The 21,120-nt window shown below is 46.2% G+C and overlaps 1 protein-coding gene across 1 annotated transcript in view; it reads left to right on the forward strand.

The window, feature by feature from the left end:
- RYR2 (ryanodine receptor 2) overlaps positions 1-21,120 on the forward strand; it is a 167,256-nt gene that overhangs the window by 35,425 nt on the left and 110,711 nt on the right. Inside the window, exons 6-21 of the mRNA XM_084868643.1 lie at positions 1,726-1,800; positions 2,605-2,683; positions 4,391-4,503; positions 5,918-6,023; positions 6,881-6,977; positions 8,491-8,565; positions 9,234-9,390; positions 12,421-12,585; positions 13,706-13,827; positions 14,785-14,968; positions 15,754-15,889; positions 16,529-16,624; positions 16,964-17,082; positions 17,379-17,512; positions 18,859-19,100; positions 20,472-20,664. Coding sequence (XP_084724769.1) covers positions 1,726-1,800; positions 2,605-2,683; positions 4,391-4,503; positions 5,918-6,023; positions 6,881-6,977; positions 8,491-8,565; positions 9,234-9,390; positions 12,421-12,585; positions 13,706-13,827; positions 14,785-14,968; positions 15,754-15,889; positions 16,529-16,624; positions 16,964-17,082; positions 17,379-17,512; positions 18,859-19,100; positions 20,472-20,664 — 2,093 coding nt within the window. The remainder of the gene's footprint in view (positions 1-1,725; positions 1,801-2,604; positions 2,684-4,390; positions 4,504-5,917; positions 6,024-6,880; positions 6,978-8,490; positions 8,566-9,233; positions 9,391-12,420; positions 12,586-13,705; positions 13,828-14,784; positions 14,969-15,753; positions 15,890-16,528; positions 16,625-16,963; positions 17,083-17,378; positions 17,513-18,858; positions 19,101-20,471; positions 20,665-21,120) is intronic.

Here is a 21,120-nt window from a genome sequence, read left to right on the forward strand (position 1 = left end):
TATAGTAAAAGGAGTGCTTCATCATTTTTGGTTAAATCGTCGTTTTAAAATTTTTGTTCTGATGGATGTGACTGTCAGGAAAGTTCAGCTGGAAGTCATGGCTTTGAAGCTGGTATCTCCTGTGAAAGTTACTCCTGCCATTGCAACCAGGTCAGCCAAGGTCGGCGAATTGCCCTTGGCCACAAAGTCACGTGTAGCACAGGAAACGCAAGTGCTTTCTATAGAAGGCCTCGTTCTGAGGAGGAATATAATTTTACAAAGTAGATTTCCCCTCCCTCTCCCCCCCCCCCAGTACGTGGAAAAGAGATTTTCCTTTAGTTTTAAAAGCAGTTTTTAAGGTAATTTAAATAAATTTTAATATTGATTTTAAAATATTTTTTATTGATTTTTTTTTACAGAGAGAAAGGGAGAGAGATAGGGTTAGAAACATTGATGAGAGAGAAACTGTCTCCTGCACACCCCCTACTGGGGATGTGTCCGCAACCAAGGTACATGCCCTTGACCCGAATCGAACCTGGGACCCTTGAGTCAGCAGACCGATGCTCTATCCACTGAGCCAAACCGGTTTCGGCTTTAATACTGATTTTAAAGAATGGTTTTGAGGTCTTCCCAGCATAACATGTGAAGTTATTTTAAGAAATTATTTGGAACAATATGGAGGGATATATTTTTAGTAAGAAAGATGTAATAGTATTGATATTAAAGCACTCCACACTTCTTAGGGTGTACACACACACACACACACACACACACACACCAATATCACCAGTCACATTCCTTAAAGTCCTTAAAGACAGCCTTCTCCTTCAAAAACTTGTGCACACTCCTGGGCTTAACTGTTTGTACCTCCCACGATCTTCCCCTGAGCCCAGTGTATGGCTCCTATGCAGTCTCTGCCACCCCCGTCTCCAGTCCGGGCCCCTTCCTCTTTTCAACACCTGCACTTGTGCACCATGACACTGACTCCCACCCCCCCAGGCGGATATGGCTTTCATGTTGGCTCTCAGGCTTATTGAGTGCTTTGTGCTGAGAGCTCAGGGCCCTGCCGTGAAGTTCCCAGTCCGACCCAGAAGACAATGGTGGAGTGGTTAGACCAGGTGCCAGGTGCACCCGGGGCTGCAGGAGCGCAGGGAGCAGCCAACTGAGGAAACCAGAGGAGGCTTCCTGGAGGAGGTGGCCTTGAACTGAGTCTGAAAGTGCAGTTTATAAGGTAGAAAAGACCACCTTCTCTGTCCACCCCAGGCCTGCTGAGTCCGTCACCGGGGCGGCCCGCCACTCAGGGCCTCGTGTGCACGCTCAGTGAGGACCATTCCTCTGGTTCAGGGAAGGGGATTTGGGCTCTTTCCTGGAATCCTTTGGGAGGTAGGGAAGGTGTGAAGCCTGTCGGCGATTTGATCCGTTCTGCCGTTTTGGAAGGCTCATTCACTGAACAAATGCTTCGTCCTTACCCGGGCCAGGCACCTGGGTACAGTAGTGACCAAAGAGCCCAAGGTCCTCCCGATGCAGACCACGTGCCGTGGGACAAAAGGACAATAAATATCTGTGACCAGGATCACGTCATGCTGAGTGTTCACCGAAATCAGCTCTTGCTCTCAGAGCCAGGCACCTGCGCGCTCCTCGCAGTAGCTCTAACCTTTCCTGAGAACACGGGGATCTTTTATTGACTTCGTTAAGTTTGCTGTTTTGCTTTTTCTTCTCTTGTCGACCCTGTCTCGTCCCTCGCAGACGGCTCAAGGGGGTGGCCACCGGACACTCCTCTACGGACACGCCATCCTGCTGCGCCACTCCAACAGCGGCATGGTGAGCAGCGCTCCATCTCCCGTGGTCGGCAAAGTGCGGGCCGCTGTGCCCCTTACGACCTGCACCCTGCTTAGTTCTCCCGCTTGCAGGATGAGGAGCAGCTTAGGTGACCTTTACGGTCCTTCAGTTCTGTCACCGGATGACCCCTGTTTTTAGTGTCTCACTTACGATAGACCAGGGGTGTCGAACTCAATCAGAGAAGGGGTCAGAATCTAAAATCCAGCCTAAATCGCGGGCCGAATGGTTTGCTGAACAGTCATAAACTGACAATGTCATAAACTGACAGCGGAGTGCAGTGATGACAGCGCGGTGCGGGCCACATTGCAAGGCCTGGCGGGCTGGATTTGGCCCGCGGGCCTTGTGTTTGACACATGTGCAAGGGTAAAATAAGACCCATTTCTCATCTCTGATGTTGTTTTAAGTTTATTTATTAAAGTCTGTTTACTGAAAGAGAATATAAAAAGCTGCCTGTGCATTGCACTTTCCACTCACTCCCCTCCTTCCTGACTAGATGTCTCTCTCTTTGTCCACATCAGCTCCTTCTCGCACCCAGTCATCCACTTGGCCCCCCGAGCCCCTCTCAGGCTGTGCCCCCTGGTTCAATTCAGTACATACATGTGTCATATGTGCTTATGTCCGAATTTCACTGCTCCGAGGAGGCCCTGCATGTGTGTTCCCTCTCACTGGGAAAACCGGGACTTTGTCCAGAAGCATCCATGTTTCACTGTGATACCAACACGAGTCAGAGTGACACTGGGTGGGACTAGAACCGTTGAGTGACAGCTGCTCTTCTGTGTCCTTTAGTATCTGTGCTGCCTGTCCACCTCCCGGTCTTCAACGGACAAGCTGGCCTTTGACGTTGGCTTGCAAGAGGACACAACAGGTGAGCCCTGTTGGCTTTGATCATACGTATTAATGTGCCCTGGGCGGCTTATGAACAAAGCAATGATGGACCAGTAGTGATCACTTTATCAATGTTTGAATGAATGAATGAAAAATTCCTTACAACTCTACAAATGTGAATTGAGTGAGTGAAGACAAGGAATTCTGCAAGGTGACACTCAAGTAGGACGGTGGTTTGTGTGAGAATAGCTGCTCAGAGCACAGATTACGTATTGACTGTAAGCATGCTTAGGAAATTGCCCAGACTCTGTGGCCCAGTGGTTGAGCGTCAACCTGTGAACCAGGAGATCACGGATGGATTCCGTCTGGGCACATGCCCGGGTTGCAGACCTGATCCCCAGTGTTGAGCATGCAGAGGGCAGCTGATCAGTGAGTCTCTCTCATCACTGATCTTTCTTTCTCTCCCTTCCTCTCTGAAATCAATAAAAATATATTAAGAAAAGAAATAGCATTTGCTGATTCATTTACTCATTTATGCAAAATGAATTTTTATTGCGTGCCAGAGCATTAAAAACAAAAATGCTAGCATCCGGGGAAACCCCCGTGAGCCAAACAGGGAAGGCCCCGCTGTTATGGGACTCACATATTGGCACTGGGGGATCAGAAAGAAGAAAAACAGGTGTTATGGAAAAATGATAAAGCTGAGAAAACGGAGAGAGTGCAAATTATTAGATAACAAGTCACTAAAGATATTCCCATTTCTAGATGAGAATGTTAGATAGAACATTTTGGATAGAATTTGCATTTATTTTTTAAAAGGAAGTATGACAAGTCTGAGGAATTGTGTGCTGGTGTGTGTCTCAGGTGACAGCACTGAAACATGAAGAATGGGCGGTGGGCATGCAGCTCCTGAGGCTTGTGCATGGCTTGTTCCAGGAAGAATTATTTGATTACACCCAGCTATTGCTATAATGTGCCTTTCTATACTGGGGTTCTTCATCTTTTTTTTTTTTTAATATATATTTTATTGATTTTTTTACAGAGAGGAAGAGAGAGGGATAGAGAGTTAGAAACACCGATGAGAGAGAATCATCGATCAGCTACCTCTTGTACACTCCCTACTGGGGATGTGCCCGCAGCCAAGGTACCTGCCCTTGACCGGAATCGAACCCGGGACCTTTCAGTGACCTCTATCCTCTGAGCCAAACCGGTTTCGGCTGGGGTTCTTTTTTATGTTAGATTTAGATTAATAGAAACAAACACATTTTTAAAATAACAAAATAAGATAAGGCATAGAATAGTAAAATTTAGATAACAGTTGAAAACATCTAATTATCACAGGGTAACATGAAAAGTGTGCAACATATGCTTTCATAAAGAATGAAGTCAGGTCTGCAGGACCGGTGAATTTCGCCTTATGTAGCATAAATAAAGATCATTTTAAACCAATTCTTAATAGGGCAAAAGACACCAGACTTCCAAAATCGTCGCAATCAGTTCTATGACAAGCTGTATGTTTCCATGTGTCTTATCCTAAGCTAATTGGCCTACTTCTTTTTAATTTCATGGTCTAAGATAGTAAGTTGCATTAAAATCCAAATTCCTGAAGGTGGTGTGGACAGAACAAGTTTATGTTAAGGAGACTGACTGCGAAGACTTCTTTTGTTTCTCATTGTCATTTGGAGCCACCGGCTAAGCATGTGGGTTTTGCACTAAGGCTGCTCTGTGTCGCTCGCCCCTCCTGCAGGCGAGGCTTGCTGGTGGACCATACACCCCGCCTCCAAGCAGCGGTCCGAGGGGGAGAAGGTGCGCGTTGGCGATGACCTCATCTTAGTGAGCGTGTCCTCCGAAAGGTACTTGGTAAGTGCGGAGAGTCTGGCACGGACTTGTGAGATGATGCATGAAGGTCAATAAAACGGCCTCTTTAAGGTGTAGATTGCAAATTATCCAGGAGACTTGATTAAATCAAGCCTGAACCTCCATCTGATGAGAGAAGCAACTCCGTGTGTGTGTGTGTACGTGTGTACGGGTGCATGCTGTTTTGGCTCAGGCCAGTGAAATAGGTATATGTAACTTATTTTAACTGTATGCTACTGTGACTGTGAAGGGTTCTGCTTCTGCACGTCTTTGTTTATTGAATCATATTGCTGGATGCCAGGGCAACTGCTGGGAACCTGTCAGACAGCGAACAGGATGGGAAAGCGAGATCCACTTAGTTACATGGTGTACTGATTGCTACGGAGGAAAACATATTTTTCTTGTTTGTGGAAACAGAAGACATATGTTTTATTTGTAAACAGAGAAAGAGTGCAATGCCTGTTTTTGCTGATGCCTCGAGAATAACGTATTAGGTGAGAGAGTCCCTGGGTGTGAGGGCCCGCGGGACCTGATGCTCCTGCTGCGCCTTCATGCTCCTCATGCAACTGGGAGGGCTGGTTTCTGGGCAAGTTCAAGTACGAGGGGATCTTTGAGAGCTGAGGCTGTCATCCGTCACCAGCGTTGGAGAAGTGCTACGGAAACATTCCAGGAATATCGGTGATGTCTGCTGAGATGACCCCAAGAACAGGGTCTGTCTGCAATTCTCACGGAGCCAGGTGGTAAAATAACCTGCTGTAAAATTCTAGAGTGCTTTCACAATTTTTCTTTTCTCTGAATTTGAGGACTCGCCTATTATGGCTCTTAAAATGTTAAATAGGATATTTCACTCATTTTTATTTTTAAGGAGGGAAATCTGAAATTTGTACTGTCTGAGTTTTGGAGAAAATGTGGTTGTCTTGGTTTTAGATACCTATTAGAAAACATCGCCATCCAATGGCTGTGGTGCCAAGCTGCAGATAAACGTTCATAACCTCATAAAACTAAGACATTGGTCCTAGAGATTTCACCTGCATCGTTGTAAAAAGACACCGCAGTGTGATAGGTAAACCAATTATAGAATTATAATTATGGTAAGTACCCACTATCTGGATAACTTTGCTCATCGGTGGGCCTTACTACAAAATAGTCTGCTTTAATGAATCGATTTATTTTAGTGTATTCATCTTTTTCTGATTAGTGGCTTACGTTAGTAACTCTTACGTAGAATGAAGAGGGGAAATACCTACAGACAAATAGGAACTAATCTTTTTCTACCGGCTTCTTCGTGTTGAGTGACAGGGCTGACACAGAGACTCTGTGTGTGCAGGTCCAGTGCGTGCTGGTGTGCGTGGGCAGAAGCATGTGCGTGCTGAGTCCGCCCGCAGCCAGGCCAAGCCCTCTGCCCCTCTCCCCGCAGCACCTGTCCTATGGCAGCGGCAGCGGCAGCCTGCACGTGGACGCCGCTTTCCAGCTGACGCTCTGGAGTGTGGCCCCCATCAGCTCCGGAAGTGAAGCAGCCCAAGGTACAGCCCCTGCAGGGAGGGCTTGTCCTTGACACAGGGTGTCTGTGACCCTGAGCTGGCTGTTAGCCAGCGCTGTGTCCACCTATTCTGTAAGTGAGGCGATGGCACTCAGGACTCCCATTGAAACGGCTACTTGTACGCTGTGGTCAGCTGTGTTTATTGTGTGGCTTTCTGTGCTGGCCGCCTGGGGGCCGCTTGCCCCAGGGTTCTGGCCCCGGGGTTTTGCTCAATGAGGCGGATGTCCAGGTTTCCCATCTTCCAGGGCGGGTGGCTTAGAGTGGGGTCCCAACATGCCTATGCGTCAGGGGTTCTGGGACACCTGCGTTTGTCCTGGTTACTGTCACCCGCACAGGTTCAAGTCTGAGCCTGTCCACGCATGTATGTTTTTAAAAATATATATATATTTTGATTTTTTTACAGAGAGGAAGAGAGAGAGAGAGTTAGAAACCAATCAGCTGCCTCCTAAACACCCCCACTGGGGACGTGCCCGCAACCAAGATACATGCCCCTGACCGGAATCGAACCTGGGACCCTTCAGTCCGCAGGCTGACGCTCTATCCACTGAGCCAAACCGGTTTCAGCCATGCATGTATGTTTAATGGAGGGTTTTATGTGGTTGAGTTGGTATTTCCAGTGGGAATGTCACTCACTCTGGGACTCTGAGGCTCAGGCCCACCAGCAGCAGGCAGGTGGAACTGTGTGGTCAGGAGCACAAGCCTTGCTAGACTGCTGGCTCTCTAAGTACAAAGAAGATCGGACCAGCTGGTTCTCTAAGAACATAGAGGACCGGGCCAAGGGACCTGTCCAGCTGCCACTCGAGCATGGCAGCCGATACAGACTGAGTTTTGTCCTCGCAGGGTACCTGATTGGCGGTGACGTCCTGAGGCTGCTGCACGGACACATGGACGAGTGCCTCACCGTCCCCTCTGGGGAGCACGGGGAGGAGCAGCGGAGGTGGGTGAGCCCGGCGCCCCACGCCTTGGTTTTCTTGCCTTGACATAATTTTTAAAATTAAGGCAATGCCTGTTCAGGCCAGCAGCGTAAGCGAAAGTGGGCCTGTCACGTTCCTCTGTCCCCTGCATGACCCATTTGTTGGCCTCCTTTGCAGTTTTTCCTCTCGTTCGTTTTTTATCACCTATCAGCAGAATCGCTGACAAAATTAAAACACAGACGAAGCATGGAATTAAACTGAGTGGGAGGAGTGAACACATGAAGCAATCTACTTAAAACTTCATTAAATGGTCATCGGTTCTGATTCATTCCCTTTCTGGAACATTTAGTCTCGAATTCAGTTTCAAAATCAGATTTCTCCAATCGTACAAAAGTTGACGACCTTTTTTTTATTACCTCCCGTTTGCTGCCATAGATCATGGAACTGACCACGTTCCTCATGTTTTATGTGATTATCATACCTCTCTCATGTTAATTTTATTTGGCATTCGACCGAGATTGATGTAGTCCAGATCTCTGGAGAAAGTGCACAAACAATACAAAAACAAAAACAGCGAAGACGATGTGAATGCTCTGCTTTGCCTCACGAATTCACGGATGAATCTGATAAGGTTAATACATAAACAAGGGGTCACTGTGAGAGCAGGTGCCATCTGGATGATTTCTTACATGTTTTTAGTTTAGAAAGGTCATTTCTTATAATAACATACACAGTAAGGTGACCAGACGTCCCGCTTTTGGCGGGACAGTCCCGATTTTTAACAATTTGTCCCGCGCCCCGCGGCGTTTTAAAACAGTCCCGATTTTTGGTGATATTTATACTTTTTTAAAAAAAATATATTTCATTGATTTTTTACAGAGAGGAAGGGAGAGAGATAGAGAGCTAGAAACGTCAATGAGAGAGAAACATCGACCAGCTGCCTCTTGCACACCCCCTACCGGGGATGTGCCCGCAACCAACGTACATGCCCCTGACCGGAATTGAACCTGGGACCTTTCAGTCCGCAGACCGACGTTCTACCACTGAGCCAAACCGGTTTCGGCGATATTTATACTTTTCTATTATCATTTTTCAAATTGTTATACTAAAATATTAGAATGTGCTTAAGTATCTAGAATAAACTTGAAAACTCCAAATATGAATGTGTTTAATAATATATTAAACTACACCTAAAGTTATAGCTGAGTACTTTTAAGGACGTGAGTTAAGTGAGTAAGGTGAGTATATACACAGGGGGAGATGGTGGAGGGGGAGTTGGAGAGGGAATGAAACGGGATTAGAGGAGAGAATGATCAGGGATGTGTTTACATCGAGTGTTTATTGAGGGCAGACTTATGTGGATCACTGTTATTGTCTTTGGTTATTTTTATTTCCGGCTCTATTGTCTTCTCGAAAAAGTGTGGCTTTCCCTGTTTATGCAAAGGTTTCCCTTTGCTTTTATCTTTTAATTAGCTTGAAAAATTGAGTCCAAGAATGACACACGTTAAAATTGGGCTTCTCTCTTTTTGAAAACAGAACTGTACATTATGAAGGTGGGGCCGTGTCTGTCCACGCCCGCTCCCTGTGGAGACTGGAGACGCTGAGAGTTGCGTGAGTAGCGGCTCTGAATGCAGCCCACGTGCCGTTCGGTTCCCTTCCCCTTCCCCTTCCTGCCGCTATTGATCCTTTACGAGCCCCAGGTCACCGGGTGGTAGGTCAGCTGCTTTCGTCTTCAGCCTCATTGGGTTTTGTAGCGTCTCATCTGGTCAGTGCAGAATGCTGCTGGGCCAGCGAGGTAGCTTTGGAGACAAGCTTGTCGCTCACTTCAGTTCTGGCAAGCTCTGGACTGAGCCTTCTGGGGGCACCTGGGCGACGGAGGAGGCCTGAACGCGAACCAGGGCACTAGACCATTTCTGCCAGTCTCTGTGTTTACTCACAGATAACAGCCGAGTCAGCAAAGAGGCTGGAATAACGAAGCCACTGTGCATTTATTAGAGAAATGAGTTATTTCTTATTTGTGTCATATTGAGAGTCAGAAGACCTAGAGTTAAATTTCACTTCTGCTCGCTAGTGGCTGTGTAATGTTGAATGTCATGTAATCATCTGAATTACTGTTTTGCTATGTGTGAACTGACGTGAATACCACCAGCCACAGCGGTTCTGAGACCATTCAATAAGACGGTATATGCAGGACACCTTCTATCATGGCTGACACACGTTACTTGCTGTTTGCCTGTGGCTGTGGCTGCTGATGGACGGAGTCTGCCCTGTGTCTGCAGGTGGAGCGGGAGCCACATACGGTGGGGCCAGCCTTTCCGACTGCGGCACGTCACCACGGGCAAGTACCTGAGTCTCCTGGAAGACAAGAACCTTCTGCTCATGGACAAAGAGAAGGCCGACGTGAAGTCCACGGCCTTCACCTTCCGCTCTTCCAAGGTGAGCCGCACAGGCAGTGCTGTAAGTAGACCCCCCACGCTTCCTTCGGATGCTGGTGAGCAAAGAAAATGCAAGCTGTGATCACAAAATTTTACTGTTTTAATTTATTTAAAAAAATATATATTTTATTGATTTTTTACAGAGAAGAAGAGGGAGGGATAGAGAGTTAGAAACATCGATGAGAGAATCATCGACTAGCTGCCTCCTGCTCACCCCCTTCTGGGGATGTGCCTGCAACCAAGGTACATGCCCTTGACTGGAATCGAACCTGAGACCTTTCAGTCTGCAGACCAACGCTCTAGCCACTGAGCCAAACTGGTTTCAGCTACTGTTTTAATTTAAATAAGTCTCTGAGTTTGCATGTTTCTATGTGCTTGATATGGAAGGGCTGCTCTAACTTTTTACCTTTGAATACTTAAGAAAGATCAAAATAGAAGGTGTGTGGGAACACGAGTGCAGGAAAAGTTTTGTTTGACTTCAGACAAGTCCATCTCCGGATTATTCTGCCTGTGTCAATAGCCACATTTCTTTGTGACAAAAAAAAAAAAAAATCAGTTAAGGAAAACATAACCACCGCCCTGACATTCTTGGACATGTTCTGTGCACATTTTTGACTTGTTTCTCTGATGGATCCTGGAACTGGACATACTGGCTCAAACGCTGTGAATATTTTCAAACATTCTGAATTAAAGTTCTTGCCCAAACAATAGCCTTTGAAACATTTTTTCCTCCAAATCTCTCTCCTAATATGCACTTGGAGAATGGCGGCTATTTCTGGATGTGGGCCATTTTGCAATGTCGTAGCTTACACAGGAAGTACAGAGACCAGGGATCCCAGCACCACTTTTTCCTTTTAAATGCTCACCAGAGGAATAAAGATATTTTTTTCCATTATTATTTAAAAAAATTTTTTTTAGTTAGAGTGGAAGAGAGGGAGGGGTAGAGAGAGAGAGAGAAACATTGATGTGACTGAGCTACAATAGGTTGCCTCCCACATGCGGGCGGAGATCGGACCTGCAATCCACATATGTGCCCGTAGCTGGGAATCGAACCTGTGACTCTCTGGTGCCCGGGCCAACACTCTAACCACTGAGAAACCTTGGCCAGGGCCCAGCATCACTTTTTAATGAAGTCTTCAGTTTCTCTGGGTCTGGCCTCCTGCCTGGCACTCATGTTTGGAGAGCTGCTGTCCTAAGCAGGTTGTTACTGACTTGCTGCCAAACACACTCCACTTGTTTAACTCAGTGATAACTGCACGTGGTAATGTGGTTGAGAGAAGAGAAGGTGAAACTGAAGGCCAAGAAGACATTTTAATTTTAAAATCACAGTAGAATTCTGATTGTAAAATAATGGCCAATTTGGTAATGATAATTTTTCCCCCCAGGAGATAGAGTAAGTCTTTTTATTGCTTTCTAAAATTACTTGTTTATGATAAGGGTAGATCGTGCCAATCACATATGTATTATATTCCCCCAAGATGTAATTTTTTAGCCTAAAATGCCTCTAAAATATGCTTCTTTGGGGATTTCCTCCACTTTTCCTTCTCCCATGCACCACAAATAGAAACATGCTGCTGTCGAAGTGATGAAATAAGACTCAAATCAGACTGCCAATGAGATCACAAGGATTATGGAACAAATAAAAAAAATAGAACAAAATCATTTTTAGGACATAGTTTTTAGGATGCTATTTTTGTTTGGGATTTTTATTCTTGGTTCAAAACATATTTTAGATGCTTTGAAAAACACACAGTGAAAATAAGAGTAACGGTTAATTTATGGGCCAAATAATGTGCTAAGTATCTTATATGTATTATCTCATTTAATTGTCGTTCAAACGTATGAAGCTTAGATACTATTTTTTAAATTTATTTTTATTTTTTTAATCCTCACCTGAGGGTATTTTCCCATTGATTTTTAGAGCAAGTGAAGAGAGAGAGTGGGAGAGAGAAACACATAGGTTGGTTGCCTCCCACATGCGCCCTGACCAAGGCTGGGGATCCAGCCTGCATTCCAGGTACGTGCCCTTGACTGGAATTGAAACCAGGACACTTCAGTCTTCGGGCCGATGCTCTATCCACTGAGCCAACCAGCTAGGACAAAGTGTGGGTTTCTATGCTATACGATTTGTATATTGCACCATGTGCCCACACCCAAAGTCAATCTCCTGTCACCATATTTTATGTCCCATTCATCACCCATCCCCTTCCCTCTGGCATCCACCACACTGCTGTTTGTGTCCATGAGAAGGGAGCGTGTTGAAGGAGGCAGCATTAAAATGTAGGGATTTGAAGGAAACAGCTGGTATCAGAGCATTGGCTGCTGCTTCAGAACAGAAGGAGGAAGCCTAGTGGCTCTTTAGGAGCCAGTAACTCCGTCGTTTAAGTTGGAAATTGCATTTTAGGAAACTGAGTTACAGTAGTTCTGAATAGTTCTAAAGAAAGCATTAACATCCTTGTTATCATCATCGTTTTCATAGGCAAAATAGTAAAAAATTAAGTTTATTTTAATCTAGATACTGCTGAAATATTTACATGCATTATCATGTTTTCCAATATGTTTGTTAGCTTTATTTACAGCCGAGAAAACTGAGGCTTAAAAAGCTTTGTTTAACTTTTCTAAGGTCACAGAGGTAGTAAGTGGCAGAGACTGGACTCAAAACCAGATTTCCTGTCCCACGTACCTATGCTAATAGGTACAAATAAAGAAAAAAATAATTGGGAAACAATATGAAGCCTGAACTGATTTTAAGATATCTAGTTTGGAGTTTGTCATTGGGCAATATAAAATTTTGTTATGGCTAAAATAATTTCCTGTCAGTGTGAGTTATTCAGGAATACGTTAATTTTTATAATTTTCTACTCAAATATTCAGTAGAGGTTGTGCTGCTAGAATAAAATATTTGACCATTATTATTTCAGGGGACTTCAGAAGGCTGAAATTTTCAAGGAACTTATTTGCAACAAGGCAAAGTTCTTTCAAGAAAAAGTCGTATTTTAGAAACTTGCTAAATCTTTTTCCCCTATCTTAGGAAAAATTGGATGCAGGGGTGAGAAAAGAAGTTGATGGCATGGGAACCTCTGAGATCAAGTACGGAGACTCGGTCTGCTACATACAACATGTGAGCACAGGCCTGTGGCTGACGTACCAGGCTGTGGACGTGAAGTCTGTGAGGATGGGAGCCATACAACGCAAGGTGAGAGGCGAGAGAACCCCCATCTCTTATGGCTAAAATATACAAACTCAAGGCAGACAGAGGTAGCTAACACTCTCAGCCACCTGCTGACGTTCATTCTCAACATGCGTGTTCCATTTTGCATTGCTTTCTAGACAGTTTTATAGTTTTAGTCCTCCTTACTAATCTTCACTCAGTACACCCGGTTAGATGCCAGCTATCTTGCTGAAAGTGTTGAATGAAGGAAGCTGGGCACCTGTGGCTGCCCACTTCGTGGTTCCATTTATATAAAGAACCCAAGTGACCTTCGCTGTGAGAAGTGAGAAGGTGGGGACCGTTGTGGGGGGCAGGGCAGGAAGGGAGCTCTGGGCGGATGTGGAGGTGCCATGGCCTTCTCTTCCTGCTCCGGGTGTTCCCACTGCTCACTTTGGGAGAACCATTTAACTGCTCTTTTAAGGCAGTGGTTGTCAAACCGCCGCTCTCGAGCCTCATTCGGCTATTCGGCCCCTTAAGTGTGGCTCTTCCACAAAATACCACGGCCTGCGCGAGTCTATGTTGAAGAAGTGGCGTTAGAAGAAGTTTAAGTTTAAAAAATCTGGCTCTCCGAAGAAATTTCAATCGTTGTTCTGTTGACATTTGGCTCTGTTGACTAATGCGTTTGCCGACCACTGACTTAAGGTTTCTGCGCTTGTCTCTTCACATGTGGTCCTCTCACAGTAAGTTTAAATGCCTAGCAAGAAAAACAACATGAAAACGTGGTTTTACAGAACCTGCATGCCTCAGGAACTTGGCTGAGCACTCCTCATTACCCGTCTGCTCAGCTCACGGCCTGCTGAAGCCGGATGGCTTCCTTGGCTGCTTCCCTCGGAGGGTTAGACTCGGAGCAGTCCCTGAACACGAGTGTGAAGACACTCTGGTGTTTGTTCTGCTCATCTCAGTCCAATAAATGGGTTAATTCTTTAAAACAAGAACTAAATGCCTAGGTGGTCCAGGGGTCTCTGCATATCATTTTACATCAAACACAACAGTTGATAGTCTTGGTTCTGTGTACTGTTATGCCCCTCTGAGTGCGCATGCACCTTCTTAGCCCCGTTGGGAAGGGAGGTGTTGGGGTGATGGCGGTCCACGTGCTTCCTCGCAGGCCATCATGCATCACGAAGGCCACATGGACGACGGCATCAACTTGTCCAGGTCGCAGCACGAGGAGTCGCGGACCGCACGGGTCATCCGGAGCACCGTCTTCCTTTTCAACAGGTTCATAAGGTACATGGCATGTCCTTCGTTGGGGTGGCTATTTGACACTTGACCTCAATTTCCTGACTGAATCTACAAATACTTAATCCTAAAGTACGCTATGGTGGGTAGATCTCAAAGCTTTAAAATCAGAATCTCAGAAAGCTCAACCAATCCACACACGTCCATGCCAATAATACGTGTTCCTTCAAAGGCTAGAAAAATGCAACATGATGCCATCTTTAAATTCAATTTTAAATACATTTCTTTCAGGTAATAATAGGAAAGTATTTAACATATTGTTTCCTGGTTACCAAGTGAATTGTACGAGTGAACATCATTAGAATATCTTTTTAAACAGAGTGGCAGTGAGTGTCAGCAGCTAACAGCTCCTTCTCCCCCAGCCAAACACAGTGGAACAAGAAAATGTCAAAATTATCAGTCCCGGGCGCTGCATCCTTAAACTTGAGCATCTAGATAATGAAAATCGGCTGGTTTCTAAATATTGGCCCTCAAGACCCTTCTGGGTTCTCTCTAGATAAATTTCTCCCAGTACTGGTGTTTTTTAAGATAACATTATGTATACATGAAGGAATATACAGTTTTTCATTTGAATATATTAATTACTGCTTGAGTTTCTCCTGGGAAGTAATTGAATGGTTCTATTTTTAATGGCAGGTATGTTCCACTAGGTAAATTAAAAAAATACCAGGCATTTACTATTGCTTCCCCTTAGTTTTCAAATATAGATACTGTATTTGAGTCATCTGTGAGTTTATTTGGTTCAGTATGATGAGAGATGAGTTTGACTGTGTTATAAATAAATATATTTGTGAATCAAATACCACTTTTGGCGGCAGAACTTTCGTGAAATAAAACCATATTTACAGTGGTATTGGGAGAGAGGGAAAAGCTTTAAAAATCTAGGAACTAAAGTCCTACATAAAACTGTGAGTCACCGATGAGAGTAATGGTGCATTCCTTTAGGGGCCTGGATGCTCTGGGCAGGAAGGCGAAGGCGCCCCCGGTGGACCTGCCCATCGAGTCGGTCAGCCTGAGCCTGCGGGACCTCATCAGCTACCTGCACCCGCCGGCCGAGCACCTGGAGCACGAGGACAGGCAGAACCGGCTGCGGGCCCTGAAGAACCGGCAGAACCTCTTCCAGGAGGAGGTGAGGTGCTCCCCACCAGCCTCCTCTCCGCTCTCCTCCTGGGAAACCGGGCCTCAGTGGGGACTCTACCTGGCACCTCGCCCTTAGCCATCAGAGCAGCAGGTGCACTGTACTGGCTGCAGGAACCAGGCCTTGGAGGTGGCGATGGTTGTCATCTCTGTCCGTGTCCTGGGAACTCCTCTCCTCACGCCCCTGGCAAAGGACCGTGTGTTACTGTCTCCTCGGCCTTCGCTTCACATTGGCCACTCGCTGCCCTGTTCTTGCTTCGTGTTACTCATGTAAAAGCAGGCTCTCTGGTGTCTGAGTGAATGCAGCTTCTCCCCGCTCCCGGGGCTGCCCCAGGAGGACAGGGAGCTTGTGTTGGGATGGAGGCTGCCCAGGAGAGGGCCGCTCGCCAGAGCGCCAGGCCCCTGCCTGGACACACCGACCCCACTGCTTCCTTTTGCTCATAGTGAGTTTCCACATATGGTTGTATTTCATGAAAGCTATGCCAAAAGAGTGGAAGTGCCGTAATTTACAGACAGAATAGTAGCAGGACCACACGGGAGGGTCCAAAGGCCAGGACGGCTGTCCTAGATTCTCAGCGAGGCCCCCCAAGCTGAGCCGTCGATCCGGCTACCAGGCCAGCGGCCCCATCCCACGTTGTCTGTCACGCAGGTGTTGTTGCTGTTGGTCCCCCAAATAAGTGACCTCAGTTTTCTTAGTGACGGATGGACTCACCACCGCTTTGCATTTCGTGTGTGAGCAGACCCGGCGTTTCTGACGTGGTTTGTCTGCCCTCGCAGGGGATGATCAGCCTCGTGCTCCAGTGCGTGGACCGGCTGCACGTCTACAGCAGCGCCGCCCACTTTGCCGAGGTCGCTGGCCGAGAGGCGGGGGAGTCCTGGAAGTCCATTCTGAATTCCCTGTATGAGTTGCTGGGTAAGGAGGATGCCTGGGTTTTCAGGGCAGCTGCCGTGTCTGTTGAAAAGGATCACAGGGCGCTCCCAGCCCTTTTAGTTCTTGCTTCCTGTGAGCCTCTAAATGGGAAGAAGAGAGACAGGGAACAGATTTGCAGAGTGATTTCCCATAGGCCTCCCTCCCCCGACATCATTTCACTCATCCCGCCGCTGCCTGGTTCAGTTCCTAGTTGTCTCCTGTACTCGGGGCTGCATTTATTTGGAGGAAAACTGATGTGCTCTTAACTTCTTCATTATGTGGGTGAGAAAACTGAGCTCCAGAGAAATTCAATGATTTTGCCTCCAGGCTAATTAAAAGTAATGAGTATTGGATTCCAAGTGAGGGAACTCCCAGGACTCCAGCTTCTCCATTCCCCTTCATTACCAGCTCCCACCGTGAACAGTTACCTGCTCAGAGGAATCCCTTCTGATGGGCACTGCTGGCTCTTTCCCTGCTAAGGCCTCTGCACTTTTCCTAATTCTCCATGGTGTGCGTGTACTTGTGTTGCTTTCAATACAAAGAAGAGGGATTTTGTTCTTGACCCAACATTTTCGAGCCACTATTACTTGTGCGATTGGAACTCGAAAATCACACAAGTGAGAAATCTTTCTTTTTTTCCAGCGGCTCTCATTAGAGGAAATCGGAAAAACTGTGCCCAGTTTTCTGGCTCCCTTGACTGGCTGGTCAGCCGACTGGAAAGACTGGAAGCTTCTTCTGGTACGCGTCCCAGTGTCTCCTCGGAGGTGGTGCCATTCTCCCAGTTTACGTCCTTTAAGACACTGAAACACACTCAGAGGTTCAGCGCAATAGAAATGGTTTCCTTTTGGTAGGCTACCTGTTTACTGGCTGGTAACAGTGTCAGTGTCGTTTTGGTTATTTCTGAAGAGCAATCTGGCCTCACCTTGTTCATTTGCGTTTATGAAGAGTGAGCCTGAATGCACCACGGAGCTAGATCCGGCTCTTCCCCACTCGAGAACTCCTCACTTCCGGACAAGCGAAGACGTTGATCATCGTAGACAAGTTACTCTTACATTTTCTTATTCTTTTCTATCTTAGGTATTCTTGAAGTTTTGCACTGTGTGCTAGTAGAAAGTCCAGAAGCGCTAAATATTATCAAAGAAGGGCATATTAAATCCATTATTTCACTTTTAGACAAGCATGGAAGAAATCACAAGGTAAGGGAGCCCTGCTATTGCCGTAAATGAATTCGGAATCATTTTAAATATGTTTTTAAAATGAGATGACTTTAAAAAGGTGTTACATAGTCAAGTAATATCGTTCCATGTTTATTCTTGGCCTCAATGGGAGAAGAGTGTTCTCAGGTTGTGTATGGAGGACGATGGTTAGGTGATTGGCCACAGCGCGGTCCTGTTGACGTGGCTGGAGGAAATGTGTTCCCGTCTGTGCCATGTGCTGCTGACACTTGGTCTGGAAGGGACTGGAGTCAGCTGACAGTGATTTCTCTGCTCAGGTTCTGGACGTCCTGTGCTCTCTCTGTGTTTGCCACGGGGTGGCAGTCCGCTCCAATCAGCATCTCATCTGTGACAATCTCCTGCCTGGAAGGGACCTGTTACTGCAGACACGCCTCGTGAACCACGTCAGCAGGTCCGTGCAGGTCAAGTCACCAGACTGGTGGCCTACCCAAGGAATCCACGTGCTAGCTCTGTGGCTGAGACATCTGGTGGCCTCTTCATGCTATTTGGTTTTAAAAATCAATTTCCTTAATAGAAGTATAGGAATGTTTTCTACCCATCAGATGGTATAATAAGCAAAGATGATCTGAGAGAAATAGGCATTTATCCCAGGCCAATGTTGTGTCGCTGAGTTACTGCCTCTTGGGAGCAGGCTAATAGCCATAGAGGAAATAGCTGGACAGAATTCTACTTCATTGTCTGAACATATAACTAAAAGCACTGCCCTTCAATACCAACTTTGAAGTGTTCAAGTATAATCAAAATACTGAATTAGAATGTCCAAAATGTAACAAGTTCCACAAATAACCAATAAAACTGCATTTGCAGGTAGATTACCTTCCAAGGAATCAAGCATTGAGTGCTGGGTGCCGGCTGCTGTGCTGAGAGCTTACCAGGCCCTCTGCCTGTCTGTGTGTGTTCACGTGCTGGCATCCACAGTTTGTAGACGAATGAAATGCGGGACCTGGACAGGTCTAAGGTTTCACTCCAGAGACCGAGCTGGTCCTTATACAAAATAGTCACAGTGATAATAATAAAAGTACAGCTTATGGTTACATATCACCTGTGATACAGTCACACTGTGATGCTCTGAATCTAGCCACCCCAGGGAATACTACTTCACTGTTTTACACAAAAATGTGGGGACTCGGCGTTTGACTTGATACTGTGTTTTTAAAATACGATTGACTTAACACGTCCTTCATGGTTCTCTGTAGAATAGGCCTACCGTGAATGAGGGTGCCTCCTGAGACCTTCTCTGACCCCTGGTGTTAAAACAAAGCACAAAACCCCTCATGAGATGCAGTTAAATACAGCTAGCTAGCGATCCCTCGGTTCCCAGGGAGCCACAGAGAACAGCAAAGCTGGTTAGTCACCTTGTTCCTTTGTGAACAAGCAGCGTGCCCTGCCTCGGCCTCATACTGTGGCCAACACAGAGCTCTTTGGGGTCATAGAGCTCAACTCATTCTGAAGGTCGGCTGCACAGCACAGCTCATCCTAAACGTGGCTAATGAAATAAAACATGCTGGAGAGCAATTGAGAACTAATATTAGCCCATGAGGGACGTTGCCAGGGAACTTGGAAGCAACCTGAGCATTAGCTGGGAGGCGGGCGCCTGTCTCAGGGATGCTGCAGCAGCTACAGAAATGCGTATTTAATATCTTTGGAGAGCAGGATGAATGCTCAGAACAGCGAGATGGCAGATCGGACAGTGGGCAGTTTGCTCAGATTTTCTCACGCGTGTGCTCTCCCTTACAGCATGAGACCCAACATTTTTCTGGGCGTCAGCGAAGGCTCTGCTCAGTATAAGAAGTGGTACTACGAGCTGATGGTGGACCACACGGAGCCCTTCGTGACAGCCGAGGCCACCCACCTGCGCGTGGGCTGGGCGTCCACGGAAGGGTACTCGCCGTACCCCGGAGGCGGCGAGGAGTGGGGCGGGAACGGCGTCGGGGACGACCTCTTTTCCTATGGATTCGACGGCCTGCACCTGTGGGCAGGTGAGTGCGGGCCGTTCGCTTTCACAGCGCTTTGGAAGGAAACCTTTGCCCTTGCTGCCCATTTCTGAAAGCTACTGGTGCTGCTTCTATTGGCTACATTTATTACTCAGAACTTCAACACCGAAATGATGAATGAGAGTGTTAAGTAAAAGCAGAATGCCACCAGGGGAAAAAGAAAATGTAGGATTACAGTACATTTTCGAAGGACGATATTGCTTATGAAAATGCACAGTCATCCCCTTATCCACTGGGGGTGTGTTCATGTCTCCCAGTGGATGCCTGAAACCGGGGATAGCTCTGAACCCCTAAAAAAACCTGTATTTTTCCTATACAAACAACCGTTTCACTTAAAGGAAGCACTTTATGGCTTCTCTTTGGCAGATCCGAACTGCCAGCCTCATACGCTTACGCGTTGGGGCCCTGGTCAAGTCAATAAGGGTGACATGGACACAAGTGCTGCCATCTCAGCACAGTCGTCAAGGAGACGGCTAGGTGACCAATGGCATATAGCAGAGACGCTGGACAACGGGATGGTTTTGTCCTGGTTGGAAAGCATGGATGGCTTGGGATTTTATCACAGTGCACAGAGTAGCACATCGTTTAAAACTTAGGATTGTTTTTTTCTGGCATTTTCTTTTCATTATTTTCAGGCACTGGTTTACCCTTTTTAACTGAAACTGTGGAAAGTGGGATTTAAGACAAAGGAAGACTTCTGTATTTAAAAAGTAGCATTTTGATTCATGAATAAATGTAAAAAGCTTATTTGTTTTCTGCTTATTCTAATTGGTATGTGGAAGCTTTTGCTTCCCATATAAAAGGACCAAACACAATCTCTGGAAAATGGGTGGAAAAATAAATTAAGTTCACTTCCTGGTAGATAATTCAACCTCAGGGATCGGTGATTTATAACCTGTATTGTGAGGAATTAGTTTGTGACACGGCACTTTGTTTCAGGAATGTAGAGCTGTTTACAAATAAGTATATAGTTCATTTCACTAGCTACCAACTCTCAGCTTTGCTGGTTGAGCAGATATATTAACAATGATTATATCTATCTATCTATCTATCTATCTATCTATCTAATAGTCTTTTCTCTAATTTATGAAAACGATGTGTTTTGGTTGGCATAACTTAAAAGTTTATCTCTTGATTATATAGAAGTTCCATTTCATAACATGGTATAGCTTCTGGAAAAAAAAAAAGCAACCATTTTTTGACAAAGGATTTAAAGTACAATAGCATATGTGTCCCAGCTTCTATTCTATTCTCGAGTTGTGCACTGATATGCCACTGCTGCTCAGACCTCTGCCTTCACCTCCGAAGGTGATTCTCTGAGATAAACACATGTTCCCTTCCTTCGTGTCCCCACAGGCTGTATCGCCAGCACCGTGAGCTCGCCAAACCAGCACCTGCTGAGGACCGATGACGTCATCAGCTGCTGCTTGGATCTCAGTGCCCCGAGCATCTCATTCCGAATCAATGGGCAGCCCGTCCAGGGGATGTTTGAGAATTTCAACATCGATGGCCTCTTCTTCCCCGTTGTCAGCTTCTCTGCAGGAATCAAGTTAGTATGTCTGTGTCTGTGCTGTTTCCCTCCGGCTCACACTTCCACAGGACACCGCACTGCTGCCACCTGCTCCCCTGGCCTCTGTCACTCAGGCCGTCCCTCCGGCGGCACCTGCCTGTTCTTACAGGAAAGGACACCAGTCACCCCAGAGGGGACCAGGGGAGGCTGGGGCTTTGTCCACATGGCCATCACGCACTAACTCCCCAAACCAGTGTCCTGAAATCCTTCAAGTTCATTTTCTTATTTCGTAAGGGGAAATGGACAATATTATGTAAAAAATACCACTTATTTCCTCCTATTTAGTTTCATTAGTTTTCTTTATCTTTCCATCATACATATCTCCACACCCACCCCAAAGCCCGTCGTTTCTACAGAAACTGTGTTATTATTTACCTCCTCCTGTTACGCCTGTGAGCTACCTGCCTGTGATCAGCTGACTCAGTGACACTCAAA

Source organism: Pipistrellus hanaki (assembly GCF_964339955.1).
Source record: "Pipistrellus hanaki genome assembly, chromosome: 20".
Classification (NCBI taxonomy): Eukaryota; Metazoa; Chordata; class Mammalia; order Chiroptera; family Vespertilionidae; genus Pipistrellus; species Pipistrellus hanaki.